Source organism: Drosophila guanche, unplaced genomic scaffold (assembly GCF_900245975.1).
Source record: "Drosophila guanche unplaced genomic scaffold, DGUA_6, whole genome shotgun sequence".
Classification (NCBI taxonomy): Eukaryota; Metazoa; Arthropoda; class Insecta; order Diptera; family Drosophilidae; genus Drosophila; species Drosophila guanche.
The window spans coordinates 4420815-4440668 of record NW_022995746.1 but is presented as its reverse complement, the minus strand read 5'-3'; the positions used below and the strand labels follow the sequence as shown (position 1 = coordinate 4440668).

Genomic DNA, 19854 nt, shown 5'->3' with positions numbered 1-19854 from the left:
TTCTTGTTTTATTGCAATTTGTAATTGTAGTGCCATTATTTTATTTCTTTGTTTTTTAATAAAAAATGTGAAATCTAATAGATTTAATATTGATAAGCAAACCATTAAACCAGCTTTTTTCCAACCTTCTTTGTATATATTAAAAAAAACCTTTGTTGGATATTAAATTTTGTGTTTACAAATCGGAATATTTGCAATTTAAGTTTCATATTTCAGTATTTTCATATTTTAAATTAAGCAATTAAAAGCAATACTAACGCATTAAATATGAATACAAAATACAGAATATACTTTTAGTGAGCGCAACAACTTATAACGCAAACTAAATATTAATAAATAAATGTATATAATACAAAAAAATATTTAACTAATTTTCATTTCAATTATTTATGTTCTAAGAATCAGTCATTTTATGCTGAATTTTCCAGCATATTCTCACGAATTTACATCGTAAATCGCCAGCACCAAGTGCCCCCCGTAACGCCAAGAGCTCCATGCCAATAAGAAAACCTTAATGTCTTGAGGATGAGGCCACTAAACAGGCACCCCTTGGAGCCCTCAGTGCTGACATACAGCACCATTACATGGCACAACCTTTCAACAGTAACATTTCCTTTTTGGTTTTTTTTTTGGCTCACTCCCCTGCCCCACTACGATGCTGGGAGTGTCTGCAACGCAGCATATCGCACTTGAGGGCATAGCAATGCCTACACACTGGACACTCGTGTGGCTTGAGCTGTAGGTGGTAGCCCTTGATGTGCTGCGAGAGGCCATTCCGTCGCTTAAAGACACGCTCACAGATGCCACACTTGTGCTGTCGCTCCGTCGTGTGGGTGATGTCATGCTGTCTTAGGCCACTGAGCGATCCGAATGACTTCTTGCACACACTGCAGGCGTAGGTAGTGCTGGTCACAGTTGCTGTTTGAGTTTGCGACTGGACAACAACAACTCTACGTGGCTTAGTGTGAACCTTTGCCTTGGACGGGGACTGGCGTGGTCGGCACTTGAGCTCGTGCCGACGATAGAGTCGCCAATGGGTGAAGGTAATGGCCTGGCAGTGACGGCACTTGAAACTCTGCAGACGCCGCGTGCTCCGCAGCGACAGGGACTGACAAATGTAGCGCATATGCTGTCGCAGACCCAGACGTGAGCTGAATAACTTCAAGCAGCCGCAGCATCTGGCGGCAAAGGGACGATTCAGCTTGGCAAAGTGACGCTTCAGTTGTCGATGCCGCAGCAGTCGTTGCAGGCCGGCAAATCCTCTTCCGCATTGGCTACAACGATGCCTGTTCGGGTTGCGTTGCGTTGTGTGCTTCAGTATCCTGCACTTTCGCTGCAGACGACGATACTGGAAGGCCAGCTTGGCCAGATTGGCCGTGACCACCGCCAGTTGAGGGTCTGCGTCATGATGCACTGCCACTGGCGCCGCTGCTGCCGCCGCTGCCGTCAGCTGTGCAGCTGTAGGTATAAGATCGGTGTGATGCAGAAAACTGCGCTGCATGTCTAGGATATCGATCTTTTTCTTTGCTGGCAGCTGAGTGGGCAGCGGACTGGCTGCTGCCGCTGTGTTTTGCCAGTCCGGTTGCCAGTACTCATTCTGTGGTGTGGCTGTCAGGCCCACGGAGCAGGCGCTGGCCTCCAGCTTGAGCTGATTCGTTGGCATGCTGGGCATGCTGATGTTTAAGGGTGGCACACTCACCATCGGTGTGGGAGTACTGTGGGCGTGCGTGTAATGCTGGCTCAGACCATCCACCGTAATGAACTTGGCCGTGCAGAGGCTGCAGTTGTGCAGCCGAAAAGCGGCCGAGGACTGCACCACGCTGTCGTTGAGCACCACAATGTTGGGCTTGGGCGGTGCAGTTGGGGGCTGCGGCAGCAGCTCGCACAGCATTTGATTCGGTATCTGACTGACATTGGTCACAATAGGCTTGCAGGAACGTGGCTCTGGTGCAGATGTGTGTGTGGGCGGTGGTGGCAGCATCAGCGGTGGAGGCTGTTCCGCCGCCTCTACACCTTCCACTTTCTCCGTTTTGTACTGATGCGGCGGCAGCACCCAATCCTCCTTGGCATAATTGTGCTCTTCGTTGAGCAGTTCCGATTGGAGCATCTCATTGGCCGAGGGCAGAGGCCCCGAATTGAGCGACTGCTTCGCCTGGGACTGGCCCACATCCGCATCATCCGGTATGTTGATAAACGGATCATCTAGATTAATTATCTCCATGATATCACAGTTGTTTATTATGTCCTGGGCATTCAGCATGGGAAAATCGCAGAATTGGAACTTCTGTTCAGTCTCGTCATTGGTGCCGGGCTCATGGTCGCAGCCATCGTCCAAGGCCATGTCCAGTTCATCGGGAAAGAGATTGTCCAGGCTCTCGCAGGCCTCCTGCTTCACTCGCACCAGTGGCTCCTGCTTAATCTTCAGCTGACGGCGGTACTTTCGCTGCAGTTCGCTTTGTGTCTGCAGCACCACATCGATGAATTGGGAAAAGCGTTCCAGCTGCTTGTAGCACTCCGAGCAAATATCCTTTGGCAACGTATCATCCTGCAGGATTTGTAGAGTGGGAAAGCACTTCTGAATCATGCCAAAGAGCTCGAAACTATTGTCAAACGATACACAATCCATGGCAGACGAACCGCAGAAGCGACAGGTGCCCTTCGTAACACTGGCTGGAGCCTCGGCAGCACTGGACAATGTCTGTTTGCTGGCTGACTCTTGCCAACGGCTGTTGGTCACCTGTTCCACAACCACATTCAATGATTCCGAGTCTGGCAAACGCACTGAAGGCACTGCATTCTTTTTAAGTGTTTTCCGGTTATGGCTGCAACTGAAATCCGTATTCACGAAATGGCGACTGCAGACAGCACTCCACCTGGATGGCATCCATTTTGCACTGCGCAGCGTAAACTCCTTCCACTTTTGAAACAAATCCTTTCGCTTGAAGGGAAATCTACAAGAGAAATCATCAAAATTTTATTTACACTTTTTAAACCCGAGGCCACCCACTTGTGGAATGAAACACTGCTGGCGTGCGCATATTTATCGTTGCAATTGACCACCGCGCAATAGGCGGGCATGTCTTAGTAAGGCCACCAAAAATCGTTAAGCTCCAATTTGCTATAGTTGAACAATTTGTTTTGTTTATTTATTCCAAACAATTTCGTTCAACAGCTGTTTCAATTTTGCCATTCACAGGGAAATGCATGGTGTGTAGTGCTATAAAGTGACGGTTGCTTTTATAGAGCGCCGCCACTCTGATACCCTCTCAGGTAAATCCAGCCTTATAAAATAGTTCAAGAAACTACCACTTGTGGAGTTCGGTTGATTCGGGAATTTTATCTTTTCAAACAATGAAATAAAATATGCTTCCACAAAATTATATTATTCCGTATTTTTAATAGACCTTTGTATAAAAAAGCCCCTGCACAATAACGTTTTGAAAATCCGTTTTTCTCTGCATTCTCCGCATTTCATACAAACCATTACACTCTCTGCAAGGGTAGGAACAGCTGATAGGAGCAGATGTTACCCCCGCCACCCAGCTCACCCATTTCTCTCGCATGAACACTTATCAATTAACGCTTTTATGACGATTCCCTGAGTATATCGCCTAGGCTGCGGCCCCCGTACGCATATTTGTTCTCGCCTCACGGAATTCTTCCACTGCTGCTGCTGGCTTTAGTCTCTCTGTTCGTGCGGTGGCGGTAAGTACATAAATTTTTCGGCAAGGTCAGACAAGGTCTTTGACATAGAAAAACGTAGAAAGTAAACGAGCGAACAATGGCACAAGTGAGACAACTATTACAAGTGGGCGGTCCACTGTTCGGACGTGGCTTGGCTAATGCCGGCGCTGCAACGACAGCCACCGCAGCATCGCAGAGAAGCCACAAACGGTGGCAGAGCTCCTCGGTCAGTGCAGGGTAAGAAATTCGTAGATAAGTTAAATTTGGGTGGCGCGTGTGTGGTAATAATGCTGCCCTCTTCCACCCCACCCAATAGTGATTACGATCTGGTTGTGGTCGGCGGCGGTATTGTGGGAGCGGCTTCTGCCCGAGAGATTCTACTGCGGCATCCCACGCTGAAGGTGGCCATTCTGGAGAAGGAGCCCAAGCTGGCGTTCCATCAGAGTGGACACAATTCGGGAGTCATTCATGCCGGCATCTACTACAAGCCAGGCACTCTGAAGGCCCGTCTCTGCGTGGAGGGACTGAATTTGGCATACAAATATCTGGATGAGCACAAGATTCCGTACAAGAAATGCGGCAAACTGATTGTGGCCACCGATGAGAAGGAGGTGAAACTGCTGGAGGATCTGCAGCAGCGTGGCATTGCCAACAAAGTGCCCGATCTGAAAATGATCGAGGGCGATGCCATCCGTGAGATTGAGCCTTTCTGCCAGGGCGTCAAAGCTCTCCACAGTCCACACACTGGCATCGTGGATTGGGCTTTGGTGACGGAGCACTATGGCCAGGACTTTAAGAAAGCCGGAGGTCGCATTTATCTGGACTACAACGTCAAGAAGTTCAGCGAAACAAAGGAGGGCAGCGCCGACTATCCAGTGACCATCCATGGCTCCAAGCCGGGTCAGCTAGTACGCACCAAGAATGTCCTCACCTGCGGCGGCCTACAGTCCGATTTACTGGCCGAGAAGACGGGCTGTCCCAAGGATCCGCGCATTGTGCCCTTCCGCGGGGAATACTTGCTGCTGTCGAAGGAGAAACAGCACATGGTGAACGGCAACATCTACCCGGTGCCAGATCCACGATTCCCCTTCCTAGGCGTCCACTTTACACCACGCATGGATGGCTCCATTTGGCTGGGACCCAACGCCGTGCTGGCCCTCAAGCGGGAGGGTTACAGGTAAGTCCACTCCGCTTATGAACTCAGACAGATTATACTGATTTTGTTTCCTTTTTGTTCCTTTTAGCTGGGGCGACATCAATCTCTTTGAGCTCTTCGATGCCCTGCGCTATCCCGGCTTCCTGAAGATGGCCAGCAAATACATTGGCTTTGGCGTGAGCGAAATGTCCAAGTCGGCGTTCATCAATCTGCAGATTAAGGCCCTGCAGAAGTACATACCCGACATCACCGAATACGACATTCAACGTGGTCCGGCGGGTGTGCGTGCCCAGGCCATGGATCTGCAGGGAAATCTGGTCGATGATTTTGTCTTTGATCGTGGCGTTGGTTCAGGTGCTTTGGCCAAGCGTGTTCTGCATTGCCGTAATGCACCATCGCCGGGTGCCACCAGCAGCTTGGCCATTGCCAAAATGATTGCTGATAAGATTGAGGGGGAATTTTCCATTGGCAAGTGAGCAGAAGACGGAAGAAGATGGAATGTTGTTTGTTAATTTTGCTCCTAAGAATTGCTTTTGCATTTAAAAGTTATTTTATTATATAAAACCATTTAATTGAGTTCCAAAATGTGAGGATTCCTCCTGGCAGAAGGCTTATCCTTGATGCCCATTACCCTTATTTCCTTGTGCAGTTCCCTTGCCTCTAGGCAACTTTGAATGAGCTTTCGGCACTTGTCATTCAAGATCTTTAGACCATTGGCTGCATGCTGACGCATGGCTGGATCACAGGATTCCTCCGCTTCAATCGCTCGCAGCAAACGATAAATGGGCAGCAGCATATCCTCGTAATCCAAGAGATTCTCCATGCCATTCAGTAGCTCAGCTAATACAACGACAGCCGCTCGTTTAGTGGGCAAATATCCTCCTGTGGCACTCAGTTCGCTGTTGATGAGATCCATCAGCTCCTGGAAAAAGTTCTGCACCTGATAGGCCAACAAACGGCAGAGCTGGGCGAGATTGGCGAAGGCGGACATGCGAAACTCATGGAGAGGCGAACGCGAGCCATGCATGAAGCAATTGAGAAGCACAGCCTTGTACCTATAGCATAGGGGACCTGGAAAGTGGAACCTTTAAGAAGTCTTCCCATCAAAACTGGCCATCTAGCACTTACCTAATTCCTGGGCGGCCTTGAGGATAGCCTCGCCGACAACCAGACGATAGTCCAGATCGGCTGTCTCCGACAGATATTCGTCACTCAATTTATCCAGCACTTCGGCTTCCATCACATGAACCAGTGCCACAAACAGACGCACACAATTTAGGAACGTATAGGACTCCTTATCCTTGAGTGTGCTGAGAGCCAAAGCTATGATTAGATGACCCTGGGCCATCGTTGCGGGATCCTTTCGTTGCAGTAGAACCAACAACATTTGTATGCCATAGACTTGCAGATGGGACTCTTTCTCCTCGATGAGGGAACGCGCTTTATGGAATGGCTGCAACTTGAGAGCTTCACTGGGCCGCCACTCGCCCTGCAATATATTCATCAGAGATTGAACGGATTGCTGGATAAACTGGTTGGTTGACAGCGATCCCAGCTGGTGGAGTTGCGCCTGAAGTTCCCTTGTGCTTTCGGTTAGCTGCAAATCTTTGCTGCGTTGCAACAGTTCCTGCAGAAGGTTGAGTATGAGGAGTAGGGTCTGATCAGTGTCCTCCTCCTCTGCTGCCAATCGCTGCTGCAGCAAATCCTTGAGCAGCTGCAGAAATTCTTTGGTATGCATTGCCAACTGTGCACGCAGCGGCTGATGTGACACCAACTGATTAAGGGCTATCAGCAGATGCAGCTTTAACTGATATTTATGCTGAAGGAAGTGCATGAGTTCCGTTTCCGTGGACAGAAAATCCACGCCTAAGGGGGATTTCTCCTGCAACTGTCGAGTCATAAAGCCCAACAGTGCCAGGAATACATTGCAGGTGAGCGCATGATGCGAACTGGACATTAATAGACTGGGCAGCACTCGGCCCATGTCATGGTCTAGCTGGTGATCCGCAGGGGCTACTTTCACTTGTATCCGAATCGTTTGTGTGGAGGGCAGGATCAATATGCGCTGGTGAAGGCACAGCCAGATGGGTTCCTCTTCGAGTTTCCACTTGAACAGACGTTGCACGACCTCTGGCAGTTCCTTTTCCCGCTCCCGATTGTCCAGACAGCGGGATATGATCGCAGCCAGCTGATCCCTGGCTGGCAGTTCCCTAGGCAGACCATCGTACAGCTGCAGAAGCAGTGGCAGATATCGTGTGAGCAGGCTACTCGGCAGACAGGCAACGCTGGAACTGCAGAATAGATGTTGCCAGAGGAGGATGCGATTGCACAGCTCCTCGTGCTCCATCAAGATCAGGCCACTTATCAAATCTTCTGGATCAGCGAGCACCTGCCAATGGGTGGACAGAATCGCCTCAATCTGTTGCTGGTTTTGTGCACTCAACTCGTAAAATCTCCGCAGAGACAGGACACCCACACACATCCTGTCGGCATCCGTCAGAGAGCCACTACAAAACTCAAGAACCTGAAGGATCATTGCTTGCTGAGCTGACTGTGAGAAGCCCTTCCTAGCCACGATACTAGCCACGATCTCAGCATTTCTCGTGGCACTCACATTCGGTGTCTGCTGCAGGGCATCCACAAAGCTGGCATACCCATGCGTTGAGTTTAGCTTTCCCAGCAGCTGCTGGTGCAGGGCCTTGGCCAAAGGTGCGCACAGTGAAGTGGCCTTTAATAGAAGCACATGGCGAAAGAAATCCGATTTGGATTCATGCCGCCAGAGATAGGCAAGGACTGCCTCCAGCTTCGGATGATCCATTTGGAGGCGCAGACTCATAATGCTTGCCAGCAGGTCCCTCTTTAACAACTCCATGGAGTTGGCAATATGAAATTGGCGTATGGGTAAAACCCGCACAAAAAACTGAATGCTGAGGAGCAGCAGCGAGGGATTACACTTGACTTTGCCTTGTGCCTCTTTGAAAATTGGTGATTTAAGGAAATCCTCGTGCAGCTGGCAGCGAAGTGCATAGTAGGACAGCTCCTGGGTGGCTTGAATGCACAGCTTGAGGTGTGCCACCGATATAAGGTCCTCCTTGGCATCGCTGTCAAAGTTTATCTTTGAAAAGAGCATCTGGAGCGCATGCTGAAGGCGGATAATGTAGCATGTAGCGGGATCTGAATATTTTATGGGGGCCTCCTCTTCGGCTGTTAGCTCGAATATTGTGCAGAGATCGTGCAGCTGTTGGTCAACGTTTTGTTTGGCATATTTCTCCAAAATGTTCAAATTCTGAGAAATCGAGGAACCAGCACCCGGCTGACTGGCGTTTGCCTTATTTGCTGTAATAGAAAGACAAATTATTTATAGTATATACAGCTAACCACGCTAGTCCTTACCTAGAGCCTGTTCAAAAGTTAAACTTTCCAGCAGGGCAAAGTATTTTGCCGAATTTATCATTATAATAATCCGAATTTAATTTAGTTGCACATGTATCGACAACATATGGATTCAGAGTATCGATGTCCACTATCGATAGAACACTACAGACCGTTTGGTCAGCTGAATAATCAGAAGCTGCTGGAGTACATATTTTTAGATGTGAAACATACCAAAAATATGTTCGCTTTTCCCTAAACTTAGTAGAGCAGTCCCGTTGAGGATATGTCTATCATTTATCCACATCAATATATTTTCCAGGTGCAAAAATATATCACCTGCAAGCACATCTATCGATATATTGATCAATATTTATCTAACATCCCTAGAACAACTTTCTTTTTCCTCTGCTGTGTGTGTGAATGCAAAAAATATAGAGTGCGCAAATAATTAATTAGAAACACCAGTAGGACTCCAACGTTAATTAATTGGCTTGCGGCTGTGACGCGGCGCGCTTCTATACTCCACCCAATAATTGCCAAAAAAGGAAAAGAAACGGGAACACCTACGCGAACGCAATTAAAAAGTGTGATTTTGTCTGAGTGTGAATGCGAGTGTGTGTGTGAGCTGCTGCAGTCGACGTCCCTGCCGCTGTGCAGTAAACAAATCTCGCAAAAAAAGGAGAAAATGAAGAAAATCCTATCGAAATTCGAGCGCAATGAAAACTCGAGACTGGAAAATTCGCACAACACCAGCTCTTCTTCATCGAAGGAGACGAATAGCTTCGTGGGCAAGGTTTTCACAGTTGGACGTGTCACGGTCACTGTCGAGGATGTCCTGGCCGAAGGTGAGTGGCAGTCTCGGTCTCTTACCCCGCCCCCGCTAAGGAGTATGTTCTATGTCTTATCTAAGCACACGTAGCAGTGTGATTATGGTTATCACAAGTTTGATTTACAGGTGGGGGCAGAGGCAGGCAGTAGATCCATTTGCTTAGTATCTCTTTTCATGCTACAGATTAGATAAAATACAAATGAACAAACGTATCTCGACTGTCTCCAAAATGTGGGGCGTACACTTAGTAGAACAAAAACAGCTGCGTATCGTATCCCCCCTAATTAGATACGCGGCGCCACTTGTCGGCGTGCATTTCCAATTTCCCCACGAGACAAAAGAGTTAGTTGATCTCAGTTCAGGTTAGGTTTTCCATGGAATATAACTATGTATGTACATACAGGGAATACATGGTCACAAATCAATTGAATCAATTATGTTAATTTAGCCAATGAAGCGGCAAGACCAACACTTAACTCCCACTGCCCCTCCTGGCTGTGTCTCCTTTTGGAGCAGCAGCAGCAGTGAAATGTCAAAGTTCGCACAAGGAAAATCGCCTGAAAATGCCGACTATCCATGCACTTTGTCCTTGTCCTTGAATTCTGAAATGATTAATATCCTGCACTGCAAGTGGCTCGGTCGGTCTTTGAATGACTTGGCAAATACTACTCCTGACAATTGATCATACGGGGATTGGTCATAGAAAACTTTTTCCTGCCTTTTACTTGCGCACATTCGATTTTTTATACGATTTTGGCAAGCGATTGGTAATGTTGTTATTGCGTTGCGCTGGCGCCGCTGTCAGACGACAGTCAGCTGTTAGGATACCCTACACTAACTGAATGGGGGGAGGCGTATCAGTTATGTTACCAGGCAAAGGTGTGTAGGGATTGTTGTACCACGATTTGCCTCTATTTTAGACAGAGCATAATTCAGCTGAAAGTATGCATACAAATAAATATAACAAATACCCAAATTATATTAGAATAGTAATACGGGAGCGCGTATTCTGTCATGAAGTCTCTCGGTATCTTATTGCCATCGTCTACTCTATTCTGGCAACACCAGCAAATGCAAATGACTAAGAGACAGACGGTTACGGTGCCTCGTACCTCAGAGGCCCCTACCTCTGTCCTACAGTCTGTGCAATGCTTTCGGCGAACTGGTCGGGTCGCTCGCTCTCTCCCTAGTTGGCATCTCGAATTGCCTTCTCAAGTTTTTGTTTAGGTATGTTTCAATTGTGCACTATTATTGCTGCTTTTATTACTATTATTATTTCTGTTGATTTGTTGCTGTGGCGCGGAGCTGCCAACCTTCAGCATTGATTAACATTTGACACCACAAAATTTCACAAATACCAACTAAAAAGTCGGTGCAAAAAAATCGAGCAAACGGTTACATACGGTGTGTGCCCCGTTATTTTCTCTCTCTCTGGGTGTATGTCTCAGTCGCCCCCAGTGGGGTGCTTGCCATGCTAATATTGTTATTGTGTTGCATGTTGTTACTATTGTTGTAATTTTTGTACGTGACCTTCAATAGTTTATAGTTTTTATTGCGTTGCTTTTTTTTTATCGTGCTCTACTACACAGTTGAAGTGCCTGTGCTGCAGGGGAGTGACAGGTTGATGGGTTCAGCTGTGGAGGTGTGGAGGGGAACATACTTGAATTCTATTTGCAATAAAATTAAATAAAATTCATGCAAATGGATTGTTAGGCAAAACATGTGTAAATCGTTCCATGGTCAATCATAGTTGGTGGAAGAGAGTAGGCGATAGTAACTTCTACCGTTGGTTTTCAGTATGGTACCCCATATTTGAGGAGAGTGGATTGACTTTCCGTGTGCCGTTCGGCGTCGAAATGAAACGAAGTTGGATTGGTATATGAAATGCGCTTGTAAAAATAACATACTAACGGTGATACTCGTATAGGATAATCAATGGGTCGAGTCTGCTCGCCATACACGTATGAAACATTCTCTCTTATTTGTTGTTTACCGTTTACAGTTGACAGCTGCTTCAGTCGTCTAGTATTTTATCTACCTCTTTCCCCCTACTAATGCTATCCACCTGTCTGTCTCCATCCTACTCACGCAGGTGGCTTCGCCATGGTCTTTCTGGCACGAGGCAATGGCGGCGGCGGCGGCTCCTCCTCTGGAAAGTACGCCCTGAAGCGCATGTACGTGAACAATGAGCACGATCTGAATGTAGCCAAGCGGGAGATACAGATTGCTGTAAGTAAATAACGAAAAGTAAATCAATTTCATTGTTTGCAACATAAGTGCATTATTGATTCCTCTGGTTCTATCCATTGACAGAGCAATCTCAGTGGCCACAAAAACATTATTGGCTATGTTGACTCGAGCATAACCCCCACAGGGAACGGTGTGTGTGAGGTGCTGCTCCTGATGCCATACTGTAAGCATCACATGCTGGCCATGATGAATGCAAGGTAACTCACAGCACTTCATTAAAGATATACATATCTTTGAATGTTAATAAAACAAATTTCATACTTTAAAGATTACACGTTGGCTTCACCGAGCCCGAGGTGCTAAACATCTTCTGTGATATTGCCGAGGCTGTCTCTCGTTTGCACTACTGTCAGACGCCCATTATACATCGCGACCTTAAGGTGGAAAACATTCTCCAAACGGATGCGGGCAATTTTGTACTCTGTGACTTTGGCTCGGCCACAGCCAAGACGCTGAATCCCCAGCAACACGGCGTCACTGTGGTCGAGGAGGAGATCCAAAAGTACACCACACTTTCCTATCGAGCGCCCGAAATGATCGATCTGTACAGCGGCAAGAGCATCACCACGAAAGCAGACATTTGGGCACTGGGCTGTATGTTGTACAAACTGTGTTTCTTCTCCCTGCCCTTTGGGGAGAGCACGCTGGCCATACAGAATGGACAGTTTGCCATACCGGACAGTTCCAAGTACTCGAAGGGCATGCATCAGTTGATCAAATATATGCTGGACACCGACCTGGAGCATCGCCCGAACATTTGGCAGGTGTGCGAAGTGGCTTTTCGACTCGCCGGCAAGGATAATCCCGTACAGAATTTGCATGTAAGATTAGGCCTAGCGCCGCTTAGATTTTTAATTGATTACTGTAAATTAAATTCTCGTATTACAGAAAACACCCATTCCAAATTTCGATCAGCTTCTGGTGCCGCCTTTTGAATCGGAGGCAAAGCGGATCAGTGCTGCCGCATCCAAGGCAGCCAAATCGCAGAATGTGTCAGTTATAGAGGCAGGCACAAGCGTAGCTCCACGCTCCAGGCCCAAGGGCTCCAGTTCCGTGCATGGTGGGAATGCCTTGGGTCTTGGTCTACCGCCCAGTCCCTCGCCACGTCTGAACATTACTTCACCCCAGCCCCAGAACCAGCCTGTTGTGGAGCAGTTTCAGGCAAATTTCCCAGCCATGCCGTGCCCGGCAGTTCCTCCTCCTCCACCTGCAGCTGTGGCACCGGCTGAGACAGTTGTGGCAGCAGCTGCAACCAACAATCTATTCGAGTCGACTGGCTATCCGGATCCGTTTAATGAACCAGCGCAGGCCCCAGCAGCAGCACCTGCAGTAACAGCAGCAGCCACTGTTCCAGCCCCCGAGGAGCAACCCATACCGGAGGAGGTTCAGGTTGTTGTAGCGGCTGCTCAAGAGTCTTTGGTAGTCTCTGGCGGCACACCCACAAAGCATATGCTGACGCCACCCAAGCCCAGCGGCGTTGGGGGACATCGGCGTAATGTCAGCGATACATCGGCATTCAATAAGTAAGTAGGGACGCGATTCCCTCCCCAGATCTCGCGCACGATCTCTATGTGTTCTGTGTTCTGCTCTTCTCTTGCTCTCACTCTTTCTGCTTGTCTCTTTTTCTGTGTGTTGTGTGCGTGTTTCCATTTCTTAAGAGCTACAAATAACCTGGACAATGCCGATGATCCGCAAAGTCAATAGATATTTTGTAGCCTTAAGATTTTGTCTTTCTTTAAGCTCACATTTTACAATTCCTTTTACTTTTGCTTTCTTTTTTTGTGTCATATCCATGCCATCTGCTTGATCATTTAAATCATTCACTCATTCATTTATTTTCGTTGCGCTGTAGAACGTTTGCCAATGAGACAAGTCAGTTTTTGGCCCCATTCAACAATAATCTGGCCAGCATGGGCGATGGGCCGCAGACCACATTGGCAAGTGCCACCTCCAATCCTGGTATATTTGCCTCGTCTGCCTCGATTTCGATCAGCGAATTGTCCCGTCAGACAATGGATAAGCGTGTGGAGGCCTGGAATCCGTTTGAGGAAGAGCAACCGTTTAGTCAAATGACCGAAGATCATATATTCGAGGCAGAGTTCGACAAGATACGTCAACGTGGCAGTCAAGGCAGTAAGTATCTGGTAACTTCTATGTAAAAATCGATTTATAAGCTTATTCTTTTGCAGGTATAACAGCCAAGTCGGCTTCGACAACATCCACACTGACGCCCACTGAACAGAGTGCAGCGGTTTTGCCTGCTCCAGCCACAGCTGCAGCTACAGTAACGGCTTCTGTTTCCCCCCATCCGCCACAAATGGCTGAAGATCCGTTTGGTTCGGCGCCATTTAGCTTGCCACCCGGACTGCGCGAGAAGGCCACCAGTTCGTTGCGCAAAACCGGAGGTAAAGCATGAAATTCTGTCCACCTTTAATCGTTTTATGCAAAATGAAATGCCAGAAATACGTTTAGTTTTCCGATTGTTGCTTTTGTTCGCTCTTAATCTCGATGCAGAAAGTGGTGAAGATGATGAAGAAGAATGTGGTGAAGATTTGAACGTAGACGTAGACGTAGTCTAAATATCTTCCTAGTAAGCGATCCGAACTTCACAGCAGAATGCAGAGCAGCCCCGCAAAGGCTACTCCTACTCCTCCTCTACCCAACAAAAACGACAACAGAAAGAAAGAGCCAGCTTCCGCACAACGTCCAGTAAAGAGACAGTGAGCCCTACCAGCTATAGATTATTCCGACTGCTCGATGATCGAACGACAGAGAGAGATTTAGTGTGCCATAGATGAATAGAACCATGACCCAGAGACCAGAGACGTGTAGACGCAGCCCTAGCCGCAGTACACTCTGCTCTCCTTAGACTTAAACTTAAGAGCAATCAAACAAACAATTTGTAAATATCCCAAACGCACCTACTAACCAAAAAAACAAAAACCAAAACAATATCCTGACAAAATTCTATGTAAACCTTGGCTTGTCTTTAAAGCTCGATTTTACATATGTTTCTGTGATGGAAGCATATGGAAATCAAGGCAATGCAAAATGCTCCTTAACTCTCTTCTCCAATCGTAAGCGCTTCTAACAAAGTAATATTTGGTGCTGGTACAACATACATACAATATATATTTATGCTAGAATGAAACCAATCAATCTATATACACATAATATACTTAGTCTCTATTTAAATTTAGTCATTAACATTAAACAATTAAAGGTTGTGGAACTAACCAAACAAAAAAGCAGTCAAATTTTCAATTATGTAAATGTATTTCTATAGTAACTATTTATATTCCTGTGTGTAATATTTCTGTAAATTTGTTAGCTAATTAAGAAATCAAAAAACTATTTATTCATGTTGTTGTTGAAGAAAAAGAAGCAATCGAATATCATACATTTTTTTGGCCATATCAAAATTGAATAACGTGCAATTCTAAAGATCTAAACATATATACGCTAATCCCTAGTTAAAATATGCAATTCGAGAGATTATTAGGAAATTTACAATCCATTTGTTTGCTTAAATTTGTCAAAACTATTTTTGATTATCTCTTTGCTCTTTGTTTGATTTCGATTTCGTTACGAAAGTTCGCGTCAAGCTGCGTTCCCTGTGGATGTGGCAGCAATCAAATAAATAAGAGTAAACAAAATCTTCTTTTAATTGTTAATAATCATTGGAAGACAATATAGATAGATTCATACCCGCTACCCATTACACACAGCCAGCAACAAACAACAATATATTCAACCATTTTTAGTTGTAATAACCTCCTGTTAATACTTAACTGTACATAAAGTTAATCCAAAGAAGGAGTAAAATCGTAGAAAATAAATAGAAGAATCCTTCATACAAATCAGTCAGGTAACCAAGACACATACAAGCAAACGATCAGATGGCATAAATAAATACAGAACATACAATATATATTATATACAGAAGAGATACACACACGCATACACAAAGCACTATATATTTATATACCTACCAAATGTTGAGGCAGCGCAGGTTAGAGCTTAAGGTTTTTTGGCAAAAAAAAAAAAACTGAAAATTGTACTCGTACGAGAATTAAACCAAAAAACAAACAAAAAAGAAGCAAAAACTGCAATAAATCCTATATTATGTTTTGAACAAACAAAAACCTCAAATTTACAAAAGAATGTAACTTAGGGACGATTTCTCAATGTTTAAATGTATCTGCTAGACTCGAGATGCACAAACGAACAACCCAAAAGAATGGCACATCTTCCAGATTGAGAAATCGTACCTTAAACTAATATAATCAATGGGTCAATTAATGTTTAAGCAATTATATGAGAGTAAATGCATAGTTTCCACTGAAATGTCATTCATTGTCTGATCTCTCAGTGGAAACTGGGGATCTAATGATGTGTTTAACCTGGGATCTACATCGAATCTTCCGCTTTTTCATTCAACAAATGTTGCCTATACTTCATGTAGCATATATAGATCGACAATCATTTATCCACACAATAACTAATTATCTCTTGGGGACCAGACGCACATACGCTCATGCACATACGATCATGCCAACTGTTAACAGCCCATACACTTATTAGTTGTAGAGCAGAACAATCGTAATCCCCAAACACACATACAGAAAACCAGAAATCCGTAATCTCATTACCTTACTGCATAAAAGTCCTTCACTCTCATCCACAGCCAAATTCATCAGCTGTTCTTCGGGAGGAGGCGCTGGAGGTGGAGGCGGTGTATCGTCCAGCAGTTTGACTGGCGGTGCCAATGCCTCGTCCAAGTGGCTGCTGTCGCCCACCCTCGAGATGTCCAGCGAGGAGAAGACTTCGCTCATCAGCAAACTGAAGACCGACTCGGAATGCGGACTACTGGCGGGCGGTGGTGATGGTTCCACTAGTTTTGTTAAGCTGCCGCTGGAGGATCGCAACAAGTACGAGAAACTGAGGAGCAATGATCAGCCCACTTCCGATGATTCCGATTCTGGAACAGAGTTCTTTCAGCAGGACAGCGACGAGGGTGGCGGCGGTGGAGGAAGCGCAAAGAAGGCGGCCATCTTTAAGCAGATGCAACTGGTGACCAGCAACATACCAGAGACCATCCACAAGATCCAGCAGGTGGCCTACCACAAGGTGGACAAGACCTCCAATCTGCCCATCGTAAAGAAGCTGCGCCAGACGACCAAAAAGCCAACAACTGCTGCCCACCAGGCAGCCCAGCAACTCAACATTATGGCCGCTGCCGTGGCTGCTCAGGCCCAGGAGGCAAAGGCCGCCGAGGCCAAAGCAGACTCTGATGGTGATTCCATTGGCTCAGCCAGCGATCTGCGGGCCGAGGATGATGACCTGTTCGATGAGAATCCACGCCAGACACAGACCAAGCTGCGACGTCCGCTGCCCATAGAAATGGATGGCATCAGCGAGAGTGTCAAGACATGCAGCAGCTCGGCCTATCATGCCGAATGTGAGAGCGTGACCACCCATGAGGATGATCGAAGTCGTGTGGTGGTCAAGGTGCGCTTGAGGAAGAAGGATCGCACGGTGGCGGCCAGTGGCGATCTTGCGGCTGCTGGCCTGGCCTCCGAGGAGCTCAGTCCCACGTCCAGCGATCTGTTGCACAAGTTCGGTGATCGGCCGCTGCTGCTCGACGACGAACTGGACTATGGCTCTGGCGAAAGCAAGAGCAGCACTGAATCTCTCAAACAGCAGCAGCAGCATGAGACACAGGAAGACCAAGACTTGGATGTGTTTGCCATGGCTCCGTTCAAGCTGCCCGTGGGCGTGCCCACCAAGCGGAAGGCCAAGCCGAAGCCCAAACCCAAGCCAAGTGAGCCGGAAATGTGGACTTCAACGCCAGTCAAGGGTCATGGCGCTGGTGGGGAGGGCAATCTGGAAAATTTTGCCAGCTTTCCAGCACAACTAACGCCCACGCCTGCGCGGGAGACCCAATTGGATGAGTTCAATGAGCCTGTATTCAATCCCTTCCAGGAGTCATCTGGTGTGCAGGAGCAGCCGGAGGAGGATAGCAATCAATGTGATCTCTTTGGCTTGGAACCATTCCCACAGGTAATTCGTAAATGTGTTGATGTACCACAACCACCATCCATCGAACAGAACCCGTTAGCGCTACCGCTATCGATCCCGCTACCGGTCCAGCACCAAAACCAGCACCAGATCCAGCTCCATCACTTTCCCAGCCACCACCAAAACAACAACAACAATAATAATAATAACAATAATATCATCAAAGTGCCCGCAAATGCGCCGGCAACAGCCACAATTTCGGCACCAGCTTCAGCTACAGCTACAGCTTCCGTGTGTGCAGCACCCCAACTGGTGACCATTAATCACTCGATCATTATCAATAAAACCCCAGAGCCGGCACAGCCGTTGATTAACCACAACAATAATCACACGAACAAATTGAGTGGACCAAGCAGTGTCTATGTGAATGTGCCGACGTCCTACAGCACCAATACCCAGCCCCAGTCCATCTCTGTGCTGTCCATAGCACCTCCAAACGTATCAGCCGTATCGATACCACCTGTTGTACCAGCTCCAGTTTCGGTTTCGATGCCTGTTCCACACCTAAGACCATTGCTGCCCATCGCTGATAATGCCTATGTGCAAATCTCTCAAGATCGCTGCTCCGACTTTACGCCCGATGACGAGGAGGAGCCCGTGGTGTTGCGTGGTGCCGCCGATATGGTTGCAGACATCGCCGACCTCACTGCTCCCATCGCTGCAGCCAAGCCGAAAAAGGAGAAGTCCCATCTGGCTGTGAGGGTGCTGCCGGGCAAGCTCACACAAAAGGTCAAGGGACACTCGTACAAGAAGGTCAGCGCCGCTGCACTGGGCTCCACCAGTTCCCTGAGCTCGGGCAGCAAGCAGAAACATCAACGCCTCCAGTATCAATCCCACGACGACGATGACGATGAGGATCAGGACGAGAATCGAGCCGCTAGCAGCCGCAATTTCCAATCGAACACCATTCAAAGCTCGGCCAAGACGGGCTTCAGCAACATGAGCTTTGAGGACTTTCCCTCCGACCAGGAGATGGATCGCCTGTCCAAGACCATTCCCTTCGAGGTGGTGCGCAATGAGAAAATGCTGCTGGAGGCTGAGAAGAAGTTCGGGTCGCTCAAGCGGCGCAACAATCTATTTTCCTAGGCAAACAGTTTTGTTGAGGCAGGGACGGGACAGGGACCTCACCTATCCCGAATAAATCCTTATCAGCGAGCGAAAGCTGGTGAAGAGACCTTAGACTGAGTGTTTCCATAAAATATTTGGCATTTTGTTTTTCTTGGTTCGATTTTTGCGCTGGATTATTTTTCGCCGTTTGTTTTCCGTGTGTTCAATGAAGAAATAACTGTATTTTTGAAGCCTAGTATTTTCGATGGTATTTTAAATGAGATCTTGACACAAATGTTGCGGATCCAGACAAATTACAATACAATACAATATATAATATCTACATATAATTGTTATTTAGTGGAAAATGTAAACTAGAATTAGCCCAGCCCGTTTATAATAACCGATTATAGGGCAACTGAAGGAACACTAGAAATGTTTTAGAATTTATACAATGCGTAAGTTGTACCAAAGTTACATTTATTTTGTTTTTGCGTGTGGCATTTTCAGCATTTTGAAATTCCCCCTTGCCCTCCCCCCATTATTTATTTATACAAGAAAAGTATGTGATTATAATCCCAATAACCCAAAAAACAACTATAACTAATTAATTATCTATTAAACAAGCAACATTCATCTAACACCCCCAAGGTATTTAAGGTTAATATTATATATGTTTATTCTACCCAATATTGAACAACAACAAACATACTTGAATTTGTTAGTACTCGATTTGTTTAGCATATGTATTATCTCCGACTATATAAAATATGCGTACTATATTTCTATTTTAAATCCAGTGTTTTATTTCACCATGAACTGTGTGCAGAATATTTTGGCCTCGACTGTTAATCGGGTTGGAACTACACAAAACGCCCCTTAGTACGGCTTTTTATATATGTAAATGGCTCGTGTGGGGATAGTATTTGTTAATCCGCTAAATACATTGCTGTTGTTTAGTATTCTGCTTCAGCTTTGCTCTATTATTTGCTTATTTAAATAGTTTCTGCATCTTCTTATGCACGAAACGGAAGTATGCACAATATTTCAACCTTGACTGTTCAGCCAGAGCACGTTCCAAAGAGTTGACTTATTCCTTTATAAAAAATTGCTAGTGTGAGTTAAGTGAAGGCTATTTTCACCTCCTCCTCTATTATTAAACCTTCAACCATTTGTTGCTATTTTCATACTTTGTCAAATTCCTCCCTTCTCCCAGCAGAGTGATAGGGCCGACATAAGGTTGCTATGGCAGCTAGGGCGTACATGAGCCAATGTTCTCTTTAATATTTATTTGATTCGTTTTGGTTTTGTTCTTCTGTGATGAGACATAGAAGGAGTTCGTCGAAAAGATTGGAAACCTTGAAGTAATACTTGATTGGATTTTGGCGCTCACAGCGACAGCCCTCACCCTCAAGCCGGCCCTTGCTGAGAG

At 46.4% G+C, this 19854-nt stretch overlaps 4 protein-coding genes across 7 annotated transcripts; 2 read left to right on the top strand and 2 right to left on the bottom strand.

Annotated features, from left to right (window-relative positions):
• Positions 1–57: 57 nt before the first annotated feature.
• Positions 58–3185, bottom strand: LOC117581721. Its single transcript, XM_034269101.1, has 2 exons — positions 3008–3185; positions 58–2951 (listed from the first exon to the last, which is right to left on the bottom strand). The coding sequence occupies exons 1-2, from the start codon at positions 3076–3078 to the stop codon at positions 635–637; spliced, it is 2388 nt and encodes a 795-aa protein (XP_034124992.1). The 5' UTR covers positions 3079–3185; the 3' UTR covers positions 58–634.
• Positions 3186–3563: 378 nt separating this feature from the next.
• Positions 3564–5352, top strand: LOC117582044 (L-2-hydroxyglutarate dehydrogenase, mitochondrial). The gene is made up of 3 exons (XM_034269586.1): positions 3564–3921; positions 4001–4861; positions 4929–5352. The coding sequence occupies exons 1-3, from the start codon at positions 3782–3784 to the stop codon at positions 5314–5316; spliced, it is 1389 nt and encodes a 462-aa protein (XP_034125477.1). The 5' UTR covers positions 3564–3781; the 3' UTR covers positions 5317–5352.
• A 15-nt stretch (positions 5353–5367) lies between these two features.
• Positions 5368–8373, bottom strand: LOC117582036 (transport and Golgi organization protein 6). Its single transcript, XM_034269578.1, has 3 exons — positions 8234–8373; positions 5969–8176; positions 5368–5911 (listed from the first exon to the last, which is right to left on the bottom strand). Exons 1-3 carry the CDS (start codon positions 8292–8294, stop codon positions 5409–5411), a joined length of 2772 nt encoding a protein of 923 aa, XP_034125469.1. The 5' UTR covers positions 8295–8373; the 3' UTR covers positions 5368–5408.
• Positions 8374–8598: 225 nt separating this feature from the next.
• Positions 8599–18829, top strand: LOC117582035 (AP2-associated protein kinase 1). 4 transcript variants are annotated; one of them, XM_034269574.1, is made up of 8 exons: positions 8599–9060; positions 11137–11273; positions 11358–11491; positions 11563–12115; positions 12183–12817; positions 13147–13427; positions 13484–13699; positions 15982–18829. In XM_034269574.1, the coding sequence occupies exons 1-8, from the start codon at positions 8901–8903 to the stop codon at positions 18459–18461; spliced, it is 4596 nt and encodes a 1531-aa protein (XP_034125465.1). In that variant the 5' UTR covers positions 8599–8900; the 3' UTR covers positions 18462–18829. The 4 variants fall into 4 exon arrangements, with proteins under 4 accessions (XP_034125465.1, XP_034125468.1, XP_034125467.1 ...); XM_034269577.1 differs by lacking the exon at positions 15982–18829 and adding an exon at positions 14889–15387 and having other exon boundaries at positions 8901–9060; XM_034269576.1 differs by lacking the exon at positions 15982–18829 and adding an exon at positions 13809–14540 and having other exon boundaries at positions 8901–9060.
• Positions 18830–19854: the final 1025 nt, after the last annotated feature.